Below are 21,880 nucleotides of genomic sequence, written 5' to 3' on the forward strand. Positions count from 1 at the left end.
GAGGCAGTGGTGCCACAGCAGCGCTACTGGTTATTATTGAAACTCATACAAAAGTCGTACAGTGGTGAGACAGGCGCTGGTGCCCGGCCCCGCCCCGGGCCGCCACACCGGCCCGGCCGGGGCGCCGCGGCGAGGGGGCGGGCACCAGCCCTGGGGCGCGCCGGCAGCCCTGGAGCCGGCAGTGCCCGCAGCAGGCCCTGCACAAGCAGCGGCGGTGCCGGTGTCGCGTTGCGGGGTCGGAGGCTGTCTGGAGCGGCCCCCGCCACTCGGCCTGCGTCACCCGTAGTGATACACAAAGTCATAGCTGCTTGGCTCTTTAGGGATAGGGGGTGGTGCTTCAGGGATCTGGATGTTCTCCAAGTCCAGGAGTCTCAACTTCATTTCCATGCTCAGCAATGTGTCTAGGTCACTCTTGGTCAGCTCACTGGACATGTCCTTTCCCAAGAGCGCATTAAGCCCATCAATCCAGATACAGTACTGTGGAGAAGAAGGATAATTCACAACTCCGGGCATAAACCATAGCTTATATTGAATCTTTCCATCCATGCAACATATAGAAATACTCCAAGACAGCTCCAAAATAGGTAATGTAGGAGGGAGTTAACCTGAGGGGAAAACAGTGCCCACAGAAAGTTCCAGTGAAAGTTACAAACCTAGAGGTAAGCATGACCCCAGGCCTCCAGTGAAAGGGCCAGGAATTGGTATTGTGGCGAAACAGCAGAAAAGGTAAAAGAATTTTAGGCATCAGTGATTCACAGAATGGGCAAGAGTGAACAACCAACTCCATGGGAAGAAAGAAGCTAGCAGCCCAGACCAAGGGAAATTAGTGTAGAAATTTGTTAAAACAGAAGGACAACTGAGAAAAGGAAGAGTCACACAAAGCGTCAGCAACAATTTTTAAGAAAGAAACTGGTGGAAGACATCCTGCTCAATCCTTTAATGCAAAGCAACTGATCCTTCTTAGTCTCGAAGTACACTGTTAATTGCTTTACAGTCTACTGCTCAACCGCCGTCTTTCTTACCTCGTATTTATTAGGTGCAATGAAGTTCAAGGTCTCATCAGGATCATATAATATCGAGAAGGCCAATTCTAACACTTCCTGAATGGAAAAGAATCTTTCACTCATTAACTGAACAAAGCATCACAGCACCTTCTGCCTGCTAACCCAAAAAGTACAGTCACCTAGCTGCAGCTCAGTGCACTTTCCCAAATCAGTATTCTGAGCAACTCTGAGTAGCCTACAGCATAACAGGGCTATGCTTACAGTACCTACCAATTACAGACTAGCACTGGGAAAAGTCCCAGATATGAGATTTTTGTAAACAATACACGTGAGAAGTTGCAGTGGGGAAGACTGGCTTGCTTCTACTGTCTTCAACAGTATAGTGTTAGGCATTATTCATAGGCAAAAAGGGAGCAATTACCTTGTTCTGTTTCAGTGCGCTTTTCTCCTTCATATGCGGACAATCCTTCCCTGTGACAATGGCTTTGATGTCTGCAACTGGAACTACAAGTGAAAAAGTAAGTGTCACAAACAGGAAATCCTAACCAGGAAGAGATAGAACTCGCTTTGTCTTTTCAAGTATCACACCTGTTTCTGTAGCCCATTGCTGGAGTTTTACAAATCATTACCAGTAACAGAGTTGGCTGTTATAAGAAATACCAAGCAATTGCTAAGACTCACAAACTCACATTTGTGCAATGACCAAAAACTGATCTTATCCTAGTCCAGGCTTCAGCCACTTCCTCTCTGGGACTGGTACAGGTAACAGCCTCCAGATGGCAGAGCAAAGAACACCACAGTGTGTTCACAGCAGTAATCTGGACTTACTTTTTTCCTGTAGTGATTCAAAGGTCACTTCCCCTTGAGCGTTATCTTCCAGATCTCCATAGTGTAGCACCTTGTGATTCAGAGCCAGGCGACAATACCAAAATCTTTCTGAAACACAGAGAAGTAGCACAAGCTGACAAGATCATTCGCATAAGGTCTTACAGCCACTGTATTATAGTCTCCCCATCCAATCCTTCCACTCCCTCAACTCCTCAGCATTGCTTCCTGTTCATGAAGGGATGGCTGTATTCTTAAAAGTGCACACCTGCTGCATCCCAAACTACTGGCTGGTATAGCCAGCCAAGGTAACCAGCTTCCCTTTCTAGCAACATGCCAGCTCACAGGTTAATCCACCAGGTCTTACTTGCCTTCAGTTCTTCACACAAACAACTGCAGAAGACAGTGTCACCTCACCTTGTCTTCTGCGATTTCCAATTTTTCGAAAGCTACTCCCCTCACAGAGCCTGTTCAGGCGCTGCTGCTTTATCAGCTCCAAGATCTCAGGCTGGATTTTCTCTCTCAGCTCCCTGGCAATCAAAAATGGAAGAGTAAGCAAGAATGGGAGATAACAGCGTGGAAGGCAACTGTGCCTGTTAGGCACTTACACAATGGGTGGTGACTGGAAGTCATCCTGGCTCATTCTCTCAGACTGGCGTAATCGCAGAATCTCAGAATAGCTCAGGCTGCGCAGTTTGCTCTTGAACTGGTCCAAGGAGTTGGGTTTGGAGGGGAGGGCCCGTGTGATCTGTTCCCTCACAACCTGCATAACCTGAAGAGGTTGGACAGAGACAAAAGCAAGTCACATTCTTGCTGTTTAATGGAAGCAGAGAACTGCTGGAGAGCTCAGTAAGTGACCTCAAAGAACAGGCAAGAAATGACTGTGGCCAGGAATGTCAACCTACTGATGGCTTTGATGACGTGGAAGAACAAAAAATGCGCAGAGATCATACCAAATAAAGGTTGGACCATCCTCCTTTACAGCTCCAATCAGTACTCTGTCATACCTTTTGCCCCTTACTCTTTACAAAGTGAACCCATGTTCTTCTGTAAAAGGTTTTGTCCAGACACCTCTCCTCACTCTGACCTTATTAAAGTCTTCTGCTGTCGCCCTCATTTCTTTCCAGGTCTTGTTCAACAGCTGGATGCAGATAGCAAACAGCTCCTCAAATGCACGGTCATGGGTGAAAAACATGGGGTGATAGTCATTCCGGCCTTCATTGGCTTCAAGAAGAAAGAGAAACCACAGCCATCAGAGCAAATAGCACAAGAGCTACTAAAAGTAACTAAGCCCACTGCAGTGACAAGAAGCTGATGGTGTACAAGAGTACTAACTCAAAGAGACAAAGACAGCTCAGTGCTTTGTCTCCCCACAGAAAGTCCATGCTGGGAATGGCAACTATCCCCAGTCTTCACCATGCAAGCCTCTCCTACAGATGAGCCCTTTTCAGACTAGTCCCCCAAATGACTGCTTGCAGTTGTTTTGCGCTTTCCTCTGGTAGTACTTCTTATCATGGCTAAGCTTTGAATGCTGCTTTGAGGCTGTCAGAACTATTTAACTCTTCTCAAGTTCTTGACAGTTTCTAGAGTGTTTTTCATACAGTGCCCTGCTGAAGCTTCAGGAGAGGGCCTTTCACTTGCCTCAAATTTTAGGAAAAGCAAAGTCCACACAGTGACATTCCTTACTTCAATGCTGATACTACCAGAGGCGCACTGACAGTGCAGCTCCAAGCTCCCCATCCTTACAAGGCAGAAATGAGACTGACTTACAAATGCTTGTGAATCTTAGGCAGCCTCTAGCTACTTCATGAAGCATCAGCCCAACAACTTGGAAAGCCGGGAGTAAGAAGTGCTACTTACGGAGTTCCCCAACTTGCAGGATCTCGCAAAGCATTCTCGTAAGCTCAATGGCACTGCGCCCAAAAGGACACTCATGCTTATCTTCTCGACTGCTGTTCTCCAGAACAATCTACAGGAAGAGGATGCAACACACAGCCAGAGAGCTGCTGAGGTGTTAATGTCTGCAAAAAGTAGCAGCTTCACTTACCCTGATATAGGTGTCCTGATGAAATTTGGCTAAGTAGAGCATGTTGTCCAATGCCAGCATCCCTGGAGGAGTCTGAGTAAAATCCATTGCTGGATTGATGTGATTCTGTGAAAAGAACATGCAGAAATAACACAAACCAGTTAGTCTCAAGAAGTGGTGAGAGAAGCTTTTCTGATGAATCTTACATCTGCCTGTCCCTCAAGCACTCCTTCACCTCTATCCAAGTGGTAGACTTGATACCTGCTGACAACGCTATCCAAACTTTCTGGAAGACAGGCTGATTCTGAGTTCCTCACAGAATAGTTGTGCAGGGTGCATAAATACCTCCAGAGAATGTGCCTAATGAGCGCTGGGATTTAACCAAATAGCAAGTTCACAATAATGTCCCCTAGAGGTTTGAAACTCAGATATAGAAGTATGGTGAAGCAAACAGCTGCTTCAGTTCCTGTTTTCCCACCATTCTGACAGAGATGCCTTTACATGCTCTAAAATCAGCACTCTCTCTAGATGCATACAGTGAATCCCAGCATCTTGTAGTCCTTGGTGTACATGGCTTTGCGTTTTTCTGTTCCACTGCCAGGGACAGTGTTGCTGTCAGACTCTGCATCAAATGCAATTCTTCTCAGCTCAAATATGATGTCTCGCTGTGCCTGAGGGATAGAAGGCAGGAAAATAGCAACGTAAGCAATTGCTAGGGTAGTATTTTCACATAACGTACAGTCCCATCTCTCGTCAGAGCTCACACAGTGAGCACAGACAGGTGCCAAAGGTGAAGTTAACCTTTATGTAAGAAGCAGCAATCTATTTCAAAAAGGCAAGTTTCAGTACATTGGACTGCCCCAAGTTTAGCTAAAGGCAATGTATAGGCATTCAGATATTGCTAAGATATTCCTCACTCAACGCTACAATGAATCAAAGAGCTGAGTAACAGGCACCTTAAAAAGTGTCCGGCTTCCTTGCACACTGCATCGGCAAATGCATGGGATAAAAGGATTTGCCCTCCATAGAAGTGGAGGAATCAGTTGGATAGCTAGTATCACATTAGTCAAGTAAGGACATGCCTTCCAGTGACCACTTATAGCCATAAGAGCTCTACAGCATACAGCAAGATAGTGATGAGAACATCTGAATCGCAAGGATGACAGTGCAAGGGGTGGTTTTGAAACTTTATAGCACCGTCTACTGCAAATTCTGCAGAGCTAAGCAGCTCAGGAATCAGGTCCCTTGTACCTCGTATCCCATCAGATCTTACTCAGCTCTAATAGTGACCTGATCGTTGGGGTCCATCTTGGTCATCATTCTCTCTTCCAGGAGATTAAAGGTCAGGACCTGTAGCACGTACAGCTGATGCGCCATTTCTGTTTTAATTGGGCGGTTTCCTCTGATCACATGCTGTGAAAATAAAGGAAAGGAGAGGAATGAAGAGAGTACAAATAGACACTGAGAAGTTAGCTGTAGGCATATGTCAGGCAACATGTATATCTCTGTATATGAAAATTCAGCTGTTTAACCTCCATATTCCATCAGAAGCATGATGATACGCTCTTTAACAGCAGGAAGCAGCATGCTGTTAACGCACTTTTGAACAAGCAGCTCCAATTCCACCCTTGAAATATTCACTCTTCTGGAAGTGCCCTGAGGGCAGCAGGACTTACACTTTATTCAAGTGAGACCTCTAATAAAAAAACATTAGGAAGAGCTCTGATTTCATACTCACATTCAGGATTATAGATCTCAGGTGCTTCTGGGCAAAGGCATTAGCCATTTCCTGTTGGGGATTTAGAGATGAAATCGACATGAGTGAAACAGAAACAAAATACCTACATCATGCAGAAAGAAGAGGAAGAATGAAGCCTATGAACTGGAGATAGTAAAAGCAATTTGCCATGTGCCAGCACTACAGATGGTCTGTAGCATGGGGGTTTCACAAAAAAGCAAGCATCGAGTTGGGATGCAAGGGTCACCTTTACTGTGGCATAACTCATGGATGGCTGTCCTACAAAACAACATTAGTGTGGAAGAAAGCACTAGAGTAGTCCAAGAAAACAAGAAAGCTTGGCCTAGTACTGTACATCTAACGATACTTCAGTATCAGGAGATACTGCAGCAGGGAGCGTACTGCATCTTGCCCAGAAAGTCTGGCAGCTGCAATAGGTTTTTGCAATGAGTATTCCACAGTAGAAAGAGGGCCCAGCTTTCTGCACCTAGGCATACACCCAAGGTAACATGGACCAGAGGGGACAGTTCTCCCTGACCCCCTTCATAACTCTTCCTCTGAGGTCTACACTTGCTTTGTCTCAGTTCCTAAACTGACTTTTAAACATCTCTTTAAGGACAATTTGCAGAAACACTTCAGGTTACAAAAAATAATAATAATAATAATAATTTTCATGCTTAAAGGAAAACTTCCAGGAAAGCTTCCAGTTACTACCTTTACCAAATGGCTTCCTTCCCTAGATGAGGTGTATTTCCCAGTCATCAAGTCATGATGACAAATAGATTTTAACTATCTGCTGCAAACCTTCAACTCTCAGACCAGTTGCACATGCACCTGCAAAATCTAACCTGTGCTTTCCTTATTAAGTCATGAAGATGTCCTTTTTAAAATATGAACAATCTTGTTACACCTGCTAGTAGAGCAGCACAAGAGCTAATGTCAAGATGGGCTATTATCAGAAGTTTACTGGTACAAGCAAAACTGTTGAGTAAGGAAAATCTGTTGGCTGTTACGTCATCTGGAAGAAGTCCAAAAGAACTGCCAGTTTGATATCTCTTCATATTCCTTTGCTGCATAGATTGAGAATTGGAAGCAGATGTGCCGTCTTAGACAATTGTACCCAATCAGCTGTTCAATTCGAGCAGTCCAAGACTGTTCAAATTGTTCATATCAACCCTTCTCTTGACAGGCTGCATAAGGAGTATGGTGAAATGCATATATTAGCTTCACTCTGAGTCCATATTATCACTCTTTTTGGTAACATATTGCTCAAGGCAGGAACCTGCTAGAACAGAAGAGTGATATGCTGGCTGATAGCCAAGCCACAGTGGCTACAAGTTCAGCAGTGCTCATATGTTACATACTATCAAAATGAGTCAGTGCTTTGGGTGGAAGGTATCCAAGAAGCATCTAGATGAAGTAGGAAGTGGTTTCAGAGGTAATACACTGCCCTCTGAGTTATTATTGTTTACTATTATTCAAGAAAAGTACTACTGTACTAGAATAAGGCCTGCTGTTAGAATTTGTTCATGCATACAACAAAAAATCCTTGCTCTACAGGAATTAGTTCGTACATGGGATGAAGTAACAGGTGATAAAACAGATAAACAGCAGGAAAGACAGACAATTGAACAATATTGAATAGCTTAGTAAGAAGCATGACCACACACACGGCCTAACCACTGTCAAGAGATCTATGTTGTGCTGAGACTCCAGCCCTGCCCACTTTGCTGCTGGATGAGATCTTGTGGATTGTGTGCAAGGGACAGGGGGAGTGAAAGATCCTTTGCAATTTTATTTCCGTATGAAGTTTAGTATCTTAGCCAAATTACTAACAGAGGAGCACATTCTTCCTCAATGGGATGTGCTAATTATATCCATAAATTCTAAAATTAATGCAACATTTATTAAGACCATAGTTTCCACCTATGTAGGGACTACATTCTTGGCAAAAATAGAGTATTCTCTGCACTGCCCAAAAAATCTACAAAATGCAGCAGAATCTCAAGGGACAGAGGATTCCAAATCAACCTATTAACACCACAAGTGATTTCCCTTGGAGGTGACAAACATTCTTATGGTACAATACCCATGAAAGAGAGGGCACAGATCAGGCAGAATGTATGCTGTAGCCCCAAGACTATCAGCACTAAGTTTTGTGACTGCTCTTCCCAAACGTCTCTGCTGTTATAAGGGCCTAGCTGCATATGAATCTAACCTTAAGGCAAGTTAGATCTGTGGTGCAAACTCATGCTTTAGTAAGTTTAAAGTGACCCAGACTGCTACAGATCTGGTTCCAGTTTTAAAATTAGTTTACTTGATCAGCTTTATAGTTTCTAAAGTTTCCAAAGTTTAAGCAAGCCTTTTATGCATACAAGATATTAAAGATGATTCATAAGTTATTCAGATTTCTCCTGCTACTGAATCTTCTCTCCCTTCCCTTCCCCTGTCCCCCACCCCCAACCTGAGTGCATCACCAGAAGTCCCCCCACCCTTTTCCCTAGGCTCATCCATTATCTGAAGCCTGTATGCATCATCTCTGGGGTAGGAGGAGGCATAACTGGAGAAAAGCTATTATGCCTACAGTTATGCATGACCAGCCCCCAGGCTTGGGTTACTTACAGTGATGGGCAGGTCTAGCGGGTTAAGGAGCTTGTCCTGCTGGCAGAAAGCAAAAAAGGCACAAAGAGAAGCAGACAGGATTTAGCTCAGAGTCCAGAAAAAAAAGCACAAAGGGGGCACTAGAGAAGAAAGGCTTAACACAGCAAAGCTACACAATACAGACATACACACATCTTGCATGTAGCTGAGATCTCTGGGGTTTCCTCAGAGTAAGACAGGTGTTTTATTTCTCACATTTGCCAGCAGGGACATCCCCATAGGGCTCAAGAAAGGTCCTTTCTTTTGTTTGGTAAGTACATACAATGCCAAGGACACTACCCACAGCCTCCCTCTGCTTTGCACTAATCTCCCATAGAAAATTCGGGGGGGGGGGGGGGTGTTGGTTGTTTTGGGGGTTTTTGTTTTTTTCCCAGAATAATTCTGTGCTGGGTACAGGATTACTTTCTGTCTCCCCAGGCCTTTCACATTTCCTCCTGGGCATCTCCTCACCACAAATGTGCTGTTCGTTATCAATTGGATGGCCTTTTTTCTTCAGTGCTGCCACACTGAAATAGCATTTAAGCACTCGGCAAGGTCTGAGATCTGCCCCGCCCAGACAACATGATTTCTGAGATGAAGTAAGTAGCCAGCCGATAACTATTGTTGAGGTTTAACATTAAGAAGGAAGTACAGACCTGTCTCTTGTCCTCTGGCGCCTTCAAGAAGAGGGCATTGATCAGGGCAATGGCATATGTCTGAATCTCTTGGTTTGAACTGCAGAAACAAAAATGAGGAGATCAGACATAAGAATAGAACAGAGAGTACCGAGCATTACAGCCTACTTCTTTGCCTGCACTGTAAGAACATTTACTACAGCTGTCTTGTGTTTCAATGGACACGTAGGATCCAAGTAATCTACCCCAACGTCATTCAACCCTTCAGGACAGATACAAAGAGCTGACAGAGAAATTGCTGTCTGATAGCTACATTATTCAGAGGTGTGTTTTAAATGTAAAAGGATGTATTTTCAAACTGACAGAGATTGATGAAATTGATTTAGATCACACCACTCTTGGTGGGTGGACACTCACACTTGTAGATGGGAGATGAGCTGCCCCACGGTGATCTCTTCTGCTATCTTCTGATACAGAGTCTGACTGTTCAACACCATGCTTTCTAGGATGGCTAGGGATCGCTGGAGGATGGAGACATCTACCATAGGCTGACTCACATACCCTGCAATCTAAAACCACATGAACCAGCAGGTCAGCTGACGTCCATCCAGGAAACCTCATGTGAGTTTCAGCTAAGGGAGACAGGGCTCGGAAAGCTGGGATAAAGTCTTTGGAGCACGCTGTGCTTTCAGAGTCATCTTGCTGTTCCCAAAATCTGCATTAAAGTATAAAATGAAACAGCACCTCCTCCCTCCCTTTTCCCAAACTCACCTGTTTGATGAAGGTTATTGAGACCATGTCCCAGGAGACAATGCCATGGTCCATGAGCTCCAAGAAGGCAGTCAAGGTGAATGCCAACATCTCACTGTAACTGAGAAAATGAAGAATGCAGTTACAAGAGATCTGCACACAGAAAAAATACAGAAAAAGCTCATCCAACCTGAATAACCTGGGCAAGAGAAAAATGTCACCACCTTCTCCTTATAAAACAGACTACAATTTGGCAGCTGGGGAAGCAATAAAGTATCTGCATTTATGCAGACACTCTTATTACTTTGTGGAACCATATTTTATTTTTATTGATTACAAACATTAATTAAAAGTAGCCCTGAGTCTAGCCACCAGAGACTGACAATCATCTGGATCAAAGGAATAACAACAGAAGAAGCAATACAGTATTTATTCTCAAGCAGTGCATGGTACCACTACTCAAATTCAACACTTTCATTTGGGAGGGGGGGCGGCGGGGGGGAGTTCAGTACAGTGACATTCAGTTAAAAAAACAACAAAAAAAGAAAACCTTGAAAATGAGAAAGCCTCTTAAAGTGATCAACTGAAAATCTAGACCATCTACAAGTGCTATGATTTTTTAAAACAATCTTTGTATTTGAGCTCCAGAGTAAATTTATAATCACAAAACAAGCAAAAAATCTTTGAAAAGGATAACCCCTCCACACATACAAAAAAACCCACAAAAACCAAAAAACCCACACGTGTTCTAACATCAAAGAAAAATCAAGCAAAATGAAGTGTCATTCTGCAAATACAGGGAGACAGGTTCAAACAAAACTCCAGAACAGATGAACCATGGAAAATTTAACACAGAATCAGAACAGAGCAGGATAAAGTCTGTGAAATGCAATGAAAACATGTTAGTTGCTAATTTATCAAAATATGAGCCTCATGTATGTTACAGCAACAAATTATCAAAACTTTAAAAGGGCTTTCAGTGAAGAGAACAATAATATCAGAAAAGCCAAGTGAATGATTTGCATCAGTGTTCATCACAGATGTGCTTAGGGAAATTTCCAAATCAGAGTCGATTTTTTTTCCTCCTCTCCCCCTTAAGAGGGAGAAAAGTCTTCAAATCTGTCATTTTAACATCACTATAAGATATTTTAGAACAATTCATTAATAAGAAAAATAAAATTCCAGGGACCAGACAATATTTACCCAAGAATTCCAAAGAAACTAAAACATACCACTGTTAAACTACTAACTGTTCTGTATTGAAAGTGGCAAATATAATACTAATTTTTAAAGAGGATACCAGGGGGAATCTGAAGTAGTACATATCAGAAATTCTGGCACTTGTAACCAGAAAGATATGTGGCAACTATAATAAAACGAATACTACTACTAAAAAGAGGAAGAAGTGTCTAACAGGGAAGAACTGCCACAGCTTTTGCAGAGGGAAGTTATGTTTCACGTATATACTGAAGCCCTCTGAACAAATCGATGAGGACAGGATGAGAACGGTTCATGTACTACTTTTGGACTTCCAAAAAGATTTTCACAAGGTGCTTCACTGTTAGCTCTTAAAAACACCCACAAACAACCCTCAGCTGTTAAAGGGTAAAAACAAAAGCCCTTTCTTGGATTAATAGCTAAATAAAAGATAAGAAACAGAACAGTACAAGGTAAATGGGCAGATTTCAAACTGACAAAAAGTAACAAGCAAGTTACCTCACAACTGCACAGCAGTACTAGAAAGAGTTACTGGGAAGAATGGAAAGAATTATTAGTGCTCTGGAATGGCTTCCATAGAACAGAGTCTTAACGGACTATGACTCTTTAGCTTAGAAGAGATATGACTAAGGGCTGACGTGAGAGAGATCTATATGGTGTGGAGAAGACATACAGACAACAATTCCTCATAACAAAATACGCAGAGGGAACCAAATAAATGTTAGGCGACATGTTTAAAATAAAGGAAGTATTTTTTCCGTATAGCACAAGGAACTGTGGAACTTCATTTCCACACAGTACTGTAGAGGTCAAAAGTATAAATGGGTCAAAAACAGATAGCAATAAATTCATGGGAGAAATGCCCAAAGGTTCTTAAAACAAAGAGTTACAGTTTCTGGTCAGGAAACCCAAAAGTTGAAAACTGCTGGAAGCTGGAGACTGTAGAGTGATACTTTCCCTGCTACACTTTCCTTAGCCCTTTCCCTTTCTTGAGATAAACAGACCTTCGGTGTGGCCCAGTGTAGCAATTCTTTTCATGACACAGGCCAGAAAGTGCCAGTCGCCTATATGAGAGCCAGCAACTTATATTTGCTGTTGATTGGCACATACATGCCACCAGTTCTACAGGAGTGTTTTTGCATGCAATTGCATGTGGGTTTTTCATAGGCTGCCTTCTCACTTAGACCACAGATTAGTAACTCTGCTCTGGGAGCTTATGGGCACAAGAAAGGTAATAAAAGTCACCTAAAATATCAAAGTGACCTTTCAAAACAAGTTTCACAAATCACTACTTCTTCCCTTTTCCTTCTTGAGATTTAGCAAAAGACTAGAAAGCCTTTGTCTCAATTACTACATTTGCTGTCAGGTTAGTTGCTTAATGCCACTTTAGCAAGCAATACTAGACCTTTATTGAGGCTCTATTCCATTAGCCCAATGGCCCTGTCCCAGAGTCCTGGAATATAGAAAACTTACTGGGACAGAAGCTTGGTCCCGCTCTCCACAAGCCGCGTCAGCACTGTAATCCCTTCCATGTTGATGAACTCTGTGGCAAAAGTTACATCTGCTGAAAGTTTAGCCAGTTCCTTCATGGCATCCAGTCGGGCTTCCATACTGTGCGACTGGATCCTCTCCATCAGTTGGCGAGCTGCCCTAGACTGGAAAGAAACAGGGAGGCTGTCCGTTACAGACTAGTCGCCCACGGGCTGAATTCTGCCAGCAGTGGCAGCATTCTGTCAGGAGTCCTTGGACGGGCAGAGAACACACAGTCTAGAGAGATACCAGAATCAACAGAGTAAGTAGCAGTCTGCAAGCCTAAGATGGACTAAAAAAGTGCTACCCTTGGCAACAACTACAGCTGAGCAGTAGGTGAGTCAAATGTTATTTTGCATGTTAGGGTAAATGCTCATTCCATCTTGGTAAGCTGAGTGGAGGTAGATATAGAAAGCTAGAATGAGACCATTAAAGAAACAGGATGTTAAAGAAAATCTCTCTTAGATTCAGAGAGAACTGCAACGTCATTTTGTGTATCCACATCACATCCTGTAAGATTTCTCAGAAAGAGATCAGTGATACCCTCTCAGCCATCTCTTGCCCAGATAACTCTTTCCTGTTCTATTTACTCTCACTCCATCAGCTTCAACAAAAAAATAAAAGTCCTCCATTCCCAACTATGCACCATGACATTTGCCTAAAAAGCTTTAAGAATTTCAGGGAAGGAAGATGCAGCAAGTCTGCAGAGGACAACTGGTTGAGGACACAACAGCAAGAATTCAATCCACTGGATCAAATTCGTCTATTATTTTTCTTTCTGCAGTAAGGCACCAGTACTGTTGCTTTCCAATTCATACTACCTACACTTACAATGAGAATGCGTCTGTCAGGTGCTTTGCGACATGCTAACCTAGGAGACCCAATAAAAACGCAGATAGGATTTATTTACAGAAAGTCCTATGAAAGGGCAGAGCATTGAAAGAAAAGATACATGTGCCACAACCAGGAAGAAAAACAAGAGTGTGCATTTCGCTGTGCAGATTAGCCCACAACAAAGGTAAGCCTCCTACAGTTTGGGGAGAGGGAGGCTGAGAGGCAAGAAAAAGCCTTTTATAGTAGGATAGCTACTGAGAAAAAAAGAAATGTGAGGAAGCATTTACCGGTGAGACTGCCAGCTGCAGGATAGTTCCATTCTTGATGTCACAGCGAGTCTGAAAGAAAAACAAACTTTAAGCTACAGCAAAGTGGGAAAAAGGAATGCAGCTGCATCTACAGTGCACATTTGTATGCATGAGTAAAGGGGTTTCTATAACCCACGACCCCACTAAGGGTATTGAATCAAGCCACTGAGTTCTTGCACCCATGGGCAAGCAAAGGGAGAAGTGCAAAGGCTTCTCAGTTGAATGACACTTTTTAAAAGTCTGAATATTTTTGATAGGAGAGACACTGCCCCTTAAGGAGTAGGGACAGTATTACCCCATGACACTGACCCAGGGAATCCTCCACTCTTGCCTAGAACATCAGCAGATTTCTGCTCCTCACACTGACCTGCTCTGTGATGTACAGCTGAGGCCCATCAGCATACCGTAAGGTGTAGTATTCAGGGTTTGGCAGCGACCACCTGGCAAAGGAAAAGGATACCTGAGTTTTTCTCCTCTTTCTTCTGTCTCTCAGTAAGGAAGAGGAGCTTGATCCCAGGAGGGCAGAAAAAACAAGCAAAGCCTCTGCACTGGAAACTAGGGCTCCCAATGAGGGGAGAAAAACTTCCTCGCGGGGAGGACTTCAGCCTCATCCAAGTCAAGCTCTGTGGAAACTCTGAAGAGGCATGTACTGCAGGAGCCTGAGGGCATACATATATATGCACACTCAGAAGAGGAATAATGGCACAAAACTTCTGTTTTCCAGGAGATCATTTTGTTCTTGATTAAACCCCGGACCATTCCATGGCCAAAACTTGGAGCAGACAACATGAATCATGCTAGAGGCACACTGACAAGTAGCAGAGACTTTCCACAGTACCCCAGCAAGACTTGTGAGGGGGACAAACCTTCTCCACAAAGGCTCCCAGAGAACTAGACTCACCCATCACAGACTTCCTTGATGATGGATGCAAGAGGCCTTTTCTAGAATAGAAAGAGAGAGTCCTCAGTAACCATGTTGCTCTCAACCAGAACAGAATATAGCCCATTTCTGTGCTCCCCACATTCCTGTATCAAGTTTGCAGTGCAGGGGAGAAACTACCCCCTCCCCCATCTGGTTACCAGGTCTCACCTGATCTATTTCCAACAGCTGGGCATTGGCTCCTGGCCACTCAACAGCTACTTTCACAATGTCTGAAGGTGGTGGCATTGCTCCAGACTACTCCAGACTACTCCAGGTGCCTTTATGACAGCATGCACTTCCACACCTGTTAAGAGAAAAGACAGTGAGCAGCTCTCTGAAAACTATTTTAATTGTTACATTGCACCTACCACCAGGCTTCAAAAGACTACACAAAACCAGTCTGATGGTTTGCTGGGTCTGCTAGATACAGGTAAAACATCCAGTGTACCAGAGACCATGGCCTCATACTAAAACAGCACATTGTGAAATTGTATGCCAACCTAACCTTCTAAGGAATATTTGGGGGGAATTTGTACTCACACAAGAAGGAACGTAACTCTATAATCAACAAAGCCCCCATCTGCCACCCACTGTCCATACTCCCAGGTCAGCTTGGGGGACTGATAAAGCAATAGTTTCCTAGGCTCAGCTACTAACTTTATGTGAGAAAATGAATATACTGACCAGCATCTCCCTCCACTAGAGACCTAAATATTTTTTAAATTATTTTTTTCCTCCATGGGCTGGTGATTATTGATGTCACAATCACATTTCTCAGATTAGGCAGAGTAGCAGCAATTAGCTTTATCTCATTCTCTTCCTATAAAATCATAAATCCAAAAGCCATCATAAATCCAAAAACCAAATATCCATGACAGCAGAAAAGTTAATTCAACATTTGCTCTGCAAGTCTACCTTTTGCTCCTACGTCTGCCTTAGGGCATAACCTTATGTCCAGGGTATAGTCCCAGAGAGTTGTCAGACATGCTGGTCTGTGCTTCATCTGTTAGTAAGAGGCTGGAAAGAAATGTATTTCCTCAGCTCCATTTTAGTCCTCTCCTGGGAGGAAGAAATGGTCCTGCTCTCTCCCACAGGGCCATAGCCAGTAATCCATAAGGGAGACAATCCTCCCTACTAGCAGTTCTCAGATAGAAAGCCTTCGATCTACCAAAACAGAAGTCTGACCAGCCACAAAAGAAGTTCTGTTCTTAAGGACTCTTCCTGAGACTCACTCTCCAACACACCCTGAAGGAGATAATAAGCACCCAAAGTACAATTCCCCATCTCCTATGGGCAACACACTTCCCCTTTGCCAGAAGGGATGTCAGCCAGTGCAGAGCAGGGACACTGTTTTACAATTAATATATTAGCCTGATTTCTTTGGTCAGCTGAGAAAAGGATGTTAGGACAGGCTAAGGCCTGAAGGAAAAGCAGCAACCTTTGGAGTTTTCCTGAAGCAAAGCAAATGCCTGCTAAAAGGAAGTACAGAAGAGAAAACTTCCTGTGGATCAGCAAAGACCAAGCAGCTACAGAGACACCTAGCCCAGGATTTTGGTCTACATGGCTCTCTTCAAAAAGGGCATTTTTACAAAATCAGCCGAGTCTAACACCAACTATGCACATGCACCTTTTGTGAAAGATGACTATCTAGAGATGCACAGACTATCTAGAGTATTGCAGCTCATGCCTATCCCCTCCTCCTCCCTAGCAGAGACTGGTATCACTGCACGAGCACATATGCAAACCCAGGTGTGCTAATGTTTCTCTGTACTTGCACGCACACACGTTTGTGTGCACACCCTTATCAAACCCTCATGACTTTACCTTCTCACTCTCGTTGAGGCAGCTTCCTCACCCACAATTTTCAGATACTCACTGCACAAACTGCAGCTCTCCTTTTTCTGGCTCCAAGCCTAGAAAATAGAAAGCTACGGTGTCCTGTGCAGCCTTCTGCAATAGTCACATTACAGTTACTCCTGTCTGCTGGAATTGAGGACATGGGAGTACAAGTTCAGCATTTCCTTGACAGCACCTCCTGGAAACACTCAATGTTACCATTGCAGCAAGCCTTGTCCCCAAGTCTCCACCAAATCAGATACCACCTCTCTCTCTAGGGAGTGCCTTCACTGTAAAGTAATAAGCCCTTCCCCACTAAAACAAGCATTCCATACCATGAGAAGCCCTATCGAAGCTGCCTTGCTCAATGCACTCTACTGTCAGCATCTCTGTGGTCTTTACAGTTCCTGCAGGACAGAAGGAATTTGAATTCCAAAGCTATCTGGGGCTTCAGCCAACCCAAAAGGGAGATCAGCATTGCATCACCAGAACACCATCTTCCTCCACTCCTACAAGAGCCAGACCTGGCCCACGCTGCTATTCCACCCCTTGAAAAGTAACCGGAGTCCATGCTCAGATCGTGGTGTGGCAATGTAAACCATCCTACAAAAAAACATTCTTACCCAGGGAAAGAGTCATGCTGCAGCACAGCTCTTACTCACCTTGCATCTGGCCAGATTCTTATTTCACGATATTCCAACAATGCACAGCTTTCTCCTACTCACAGAGATGAATACACTCAGTACTCCTTCTGGCCTCCTTTCCTTGTTAGCATCAATCTTAAGAGCTGCTTAAGTTTTCATAAGCCCACAAAATGACACACCTCACATGGAAAAATGCCAGTCAAGATGAACCACCGATAACTCACTCAAGTTCGGTTCAACCTTGTCAGGTTCTCAAAATAACAATGTCTCCAACCTTTCAGAGAAGCAGCACAGTGCAAGCTCAGGCTCCAGAAATGTGCACCAAGTAAAAATACTCCGGCTTGGACAAAATGAAGTCACACAGAAGAAGACTGCTCAGCTGAGAGCTCAGTCAGAACAGTATTTCAAAGAATGCTGTGCAGCCCACAGAACGAGGCTGACTGACAAACAAACAGAAAGCACGGAGTGTATGCTGTCCTGTGGAGACACTGTCTCCATACCCAGTGAGCATGTGTAAACCTACTACTTTTTTTTTTTTTTTTAAAGCAAATTTTGATTAGCACTGTTCTAGTGTCTCGCTCCAAAAGGAAAAGATACAGGCAATTTACTCTGTGCTGGGAGAGACATGTTAATACGGAGCAAATATATTCACAAGTGGCCTCTAAACACACAGCTGCTGGTGCCATTTTCATAGCCAGGACAATCAGCAAATGGGACTGTACTGCTTTTTTTCCTACATTTACCCTGAAGCAGCTGGCTTCTTTTGTCCAAACAAAGTAAGTTAGGAATTAAGACAATAAAGCATATGGAATCCAGAAGCAGAATAGCGCCTTGCCCCATCGCTTAGGCAGAACAAAGCACTTACGGATTTGCAGTAACTAGAAAGAAAGGAGTGTACCCAAACACATTTAGGAAACTGCAGCCCTCTGCACAGCACTCATTATTGGGGTTAATATTGATAGCAGGCCTACCTAGACCAGTTATCCCCAGACTGTTCACGAGCCAATGCTCAGTACTTGATGTTTCTGAGCATGCCATCCCAAGCATGCCACTCTGCAAATAAGAGTCCCCTCATCCTAAACACCTTACTTTTATTAATGTCTAAGTACACTACAATAATGAGACAAGGCAGAACCAAAAAGCCTGCTGAAGCAATGAACTCTATAGCATCAGCCCTAAGAACTGATAGCTTATCTGATCCTTTCATATAGTAAAGAGAAAAATCTAATAAAATGATTAATCAGTCCTCCTCGCTTCCTTCTCCTGAATTACATAAGAATTCAGACATTCATATTGCTGTTGCAGCAATAATGCAAAACAGAGGTAACTCATCAACTAAGTCTTTACCCACACTACAACAATTACTAGTGTACAAGAAGTACTGCAGCTTTCTATACACTCCCCAGACAAAACACACAGTTTGCATGACAAACCCAAATCTGCAGGATGTACAAGTTTTCATCCATTAAGTCTAGAAACAGACAAACAGGTCTCAAATGGTACATGATTTCCACTCACAGTTCTCCATTCAGCAAGTAAAGCCTGCAACAGCCCAGACTTGAAAGCCTGAGATTTCGTAACCATGTGGCATAAGCACGCTATCTCCAATAATCCAACTGGTTCGCAACAGCTGAAAAAATACTTGCTTCTTCCACAAATGAACCCACCCATGACTAAAAACCATCTAAAACCACTCCATATTCAAGGCGCAGCAAATACATAGCGAAAGAGGCAAGGCTCAGAGATCACCTCCTTGAGTATCAAGATCTGAATCAGCAAGTCTTTTAACTAATATACTCATAACCAGTTAGCATCTGACTGATTATCACTCCTCCCTTCAGCCTCTTGCAGTATAGTCACAGTTTATTTATGATGCAACTTATACAAAATATACAAGTTGCTACAAAAGTCCTCCAAATTAGGAGTGCGAGTTAAAAAGAAGTCTGTACCAGAGTACAAGGAAAAATGGTGCTTCACATGCCACAACAAAAATGCCCAGATTTTAGGTAGAAACCTCTACAAATCTCTAACATGCCTTCTCCCTTGTGAAGAACATGCATCATTTAGGGAGAGGAAGTGCACATTAAAACAAAAACATTAATACTATGGAAAATTCTACAGAATATAAAGTCTCCTGTTTCATTAATAAAAAGTGATGCAGAGGTTGGCCCACAGCTCCTAGAGGCAGTGCACTCTACCTGCAGGCTTGGGTTAAGGTGTCCTTCAATATCCTTGCTGTTGAAAACAAAAACAAGCGAAGTTGCATTATACTACTTTCACATCTCATTAAAAAAGCTTTCAGTTGCATACAAACTCAGAAAATAACTCACCATGACACATTAGACTATGTCTGCCCTGAACTTCTTCCACAAATGAACACCCAGTCACAGCTAGAAACCATGTTCCCTATTCCAGTCGGCAAAGATGCACAGCAAATATGCAAGTGAAAGAAACAGAGCTTGAAGACCATTTCACTGGACAGCCATACCACAGGACAGATACCACACAGCCCTACCGAGGAAGAGATTCAAACACTGAAGTGAATTAACTAAACAGAAAAACCCAGAAAATTAGGAATTAAAAATTCAAATAGCTAGGAAGCTCATCAGGCAGCCTGCATCAAACAACCCCTTGAAGGACCTACATAGATCAGTGACTCAGCAGCTTTCCAGAAGAGTAGAACAGAGACTGGACTAAAGACGCAAAGGATACTTCAGGTCAATCTCTTAACAGGGGACTGTCTGATGAAAGTGTTCTGTGAAAAGATTTCACTGTATGTCTGCAGACAAGAGAGGTGACAAATGTTAAATTTTAAATTGTGTGACATTTTGCAGTGCACCACAGTGATATATCTGGCAAGACAACCATTTAGAAGCTCCTGGGAGGCAGCACAGAGGCTGCAATTCTATGTAATAATCTCTGTCAGTCACTTACTGGTCGCTCACAGCACATCCTTCTCAATAACAGCACGTAAGCAATTCCCAGTTTTTCACAGAGAGAGAGCAGCCAAGCTGAAATCCATCAAAGATGAATTCACTCTGCTTCTGCAGAGCGAGGTCCTTCACACAAAGCAGTGGTGTAGGGGTGGCTGCAATCCAAGAAGAAATCAGCAGAACAGCTCATAACATACTATTCAAAAGACGCCTGAGAAGCGGCAAGCTAAAACAACTAGAGTATTTTAAATAGAATTTGCCTATTCACAAACTCAGTCTTCTTTTCATTGCAGATAGCGAGCAAAGAGTGCTGCACACAGAATGAAAATGAGGAGGATGAAAGAACATTCCAAGGAAAAAAAAATGCCTAGTAGAAAACCCCAATCAACCAGTGAATAGCTGCAGCTTCTGAAACCTGTGGATGCAGCAAAATGTCCTAGTCCATTCTCAACAAGTCCCCAGATGGTAGTACTAATAGAAAATGCAGTCCCCCCCAAAAAAGATGGAAATGACATTAGGACATTGACTGACTGGACAAGCGTGCGGAGAAGACAGCTTCCTCCACCGAGCAGAACGAGAGGGCACCAGACATCAGACCCCCATCTGAGGGCTATGTGACAGTCTTCGCCCTTGTCCCATAAAACCAACAAAGAGAAACATGCTTCACCACCAAAATCACAGAACTACTAGACCCAGATCATCTGTTTTCTGGAATCTTATGGTCCCCCAAAGGCTTCCTGTGGCTCTACTCTGGCTGTAAAAGACTAAAAAGTCTGTGACACTGGACTCTTCTCTTGCAACTGCCAACACAATTGGAAAGAGACTGCCTCCTAGCAAAGACAGAAATAGCTAGTAACAGGCAAAAAGAGAAAACTGCTTTTTAAAAAATTATTTTTAATCATTCAGTGAGCTGAGACAAGTCTGCAACTCCAGCCAGCAACACCTGAAGCCTGGGACAAAACCCACTTTGAGGTGCCGCTATAAAAATTTTCTAATGATGCGCTGTCCATTTACGCTTCAGGTCCGCCCGGCATACGGGGCAAGCGCCCAGCCCGCTCCTCAGAAGCCAAGGCGGCCGGGCAGGGCGGCCCCGCCCCAGCCCCAGCCCCAGCCCCAGCCCCAGCCCCCGGGACGCCGCCCGGCGGGCCCCCAGGACGGCGGCGGCAGCAGCCTGGGCTCCGGCGGCGCCGTGGGGGGGCCAGGCTCGGCGGCCGCGGCCAGGCCGGAGCCTCGCAGAGGGCCTGCCACCGCCCCGAGCCCGGCAGACGGAAGGGCCGCGGGCGCGGAGCGGCAGCAGGCCTCGCGGGGCGAGACGGGGGCGGCACCGGCGCCTCGGCCCAGCCCGACCCGGCCCGGCCCCCCGGGTCCAGGCCCGCGGCGCCCCGAGCTGCCGACACGCCCAGCTCCGCCCGGCCTGCGCCCGCGCTCACCCAACGCAACGCGACGCGACGCGGCGGCAGCGGCGCCGCCTGGCCTGACCTGACCTGACCTGACCCGGCCCGGCCCGGCCCGGCCCGGCTCCGCCGCCGGCCGCTCCGCGCTCCGGCCGCCCGCGAGCTCCGGCCGCCGCGGAGGCTCCCGGCCACTGGCGCCGCCGGACGCCACTCAGCCTCCGCCCCGCCGATTGGCCACGGCGCGCGCGTCACGCGCCCCCAGCGTGCTGCCATGACGACCGGCGGCGCGCGCCCCGCCCGGCCCCGCCCCGCGGCAGCCCCGCTCCCCCGCCCCACCCCCGCCTCGGCCCCGCCCCCGCCCCCGCCCCCGCCCCTTTGCTTCAGGCTTTCCCTGTAATCACCGGTCGCTGTGCTGCAGCAAGTGTTTTATTTCTAGCTGCCAGCTTCAGTTTAACGAGATTCCTCGTTCTGCACGGTTTTGTTTTGTGAAGTGAACGTATTCTCGGGGGAAAGGCGGCGGCTGTTTTGCTTTTTGTTCTGTCGAACCAAAATGCCCTGTGGTCACTGCTACAGTGCTACACTGCTAGCAGCTGCTCCGGCCCAGCTGCCTTCCCGCCCGGGCGCCCCTGCGCAGCGATCGCCC

General features: G+C 44.9%; 1 protein-coding gene across 10 annotated transcripts; it reads right to left on the bottom strand.

Moving 5' to 3' along the window:
* Window positions 1–10: 10 nt before the first annotated feature.
* ELMO2 (engulfment and cell motility 2) lies at window positions 11–21,663 on the bottom strand. 10 transcript variants are annotated; one of them, XM_064521772.1, is made up of 24 exons: window positions 19,845–19,963; window positions 19,241–19,689; window positions 19,109–19,145; window positions 14,599–14,734; window positions 14,410–14,450; window positions 13,876–13,948; window positions 13,488–13,538; window positions 12,310–12,491; window positions 9,640–9,739; window positions 9,286–9,437; window positions 8,890–8,968; window positions 8,216–8,251; window positions 5,594–5,644; window positions 5,146–5,268; window positions 4,392–4,526; window positions 3,877–3,981; window positions 3,690–3,798; window positions 2,917–3,053; window positions 2,438–2,601; window positions 2,247–2,359; window positions 1,833–1,940; window positions 1,426–1,508; window positions 1,023–1,100; window positions 11–477 (listed from the first exon to the last, which is right to left on the bottom strand). In XM_064521772.1, exons 4-24 carry the CDS (start codon window positions 14,674–14,676, stop codon window positions 277–279), a joined length of 2,199 nt encoding a protein of 732 aa, XP_064377842.1. In that variant the 5' UTR covers window positions 14,677–14,734; window positions 19,109–19,145; window positions 19,241–19,689; window positions 19,845–19,963; the 3' UTR covers window positions 11–276. The 10 variants fall into 10 exon arrangements, with proteins under 10 accessions (XP_064377842.1, XP_064377841.1, XP_064377847.1 ...); XM_064521771.1 differs by having other exon boundaries at window positions 19,109–19,689; XM_064521777.1 differs by lacking the exons at window positions 19,109–19,145; window positions 19,241–19,689; window positions 19,845–19,963 and adding an exon at window positions 21,639–21,663.
* Window positions 21,664–21,880: the final 217 nt, after the last annotated feature.

The sequence above is a fragment of the Dromaius novaehollandiae genome, chromosome 16 (genome assembly GCF_036370855.1).
Source record: "Dromaius novaehollandiae isolate bDroNov1 chromosome 16, bDroNov1.hap1, whole genome shotgun sequence".
Taxonomy (NCBI): Eukaryota; Metazoa; Chordata; class Aves; order Casuariiformes; family Dromaiidae; genus Dromaius; species Dromaius novaehollandiae.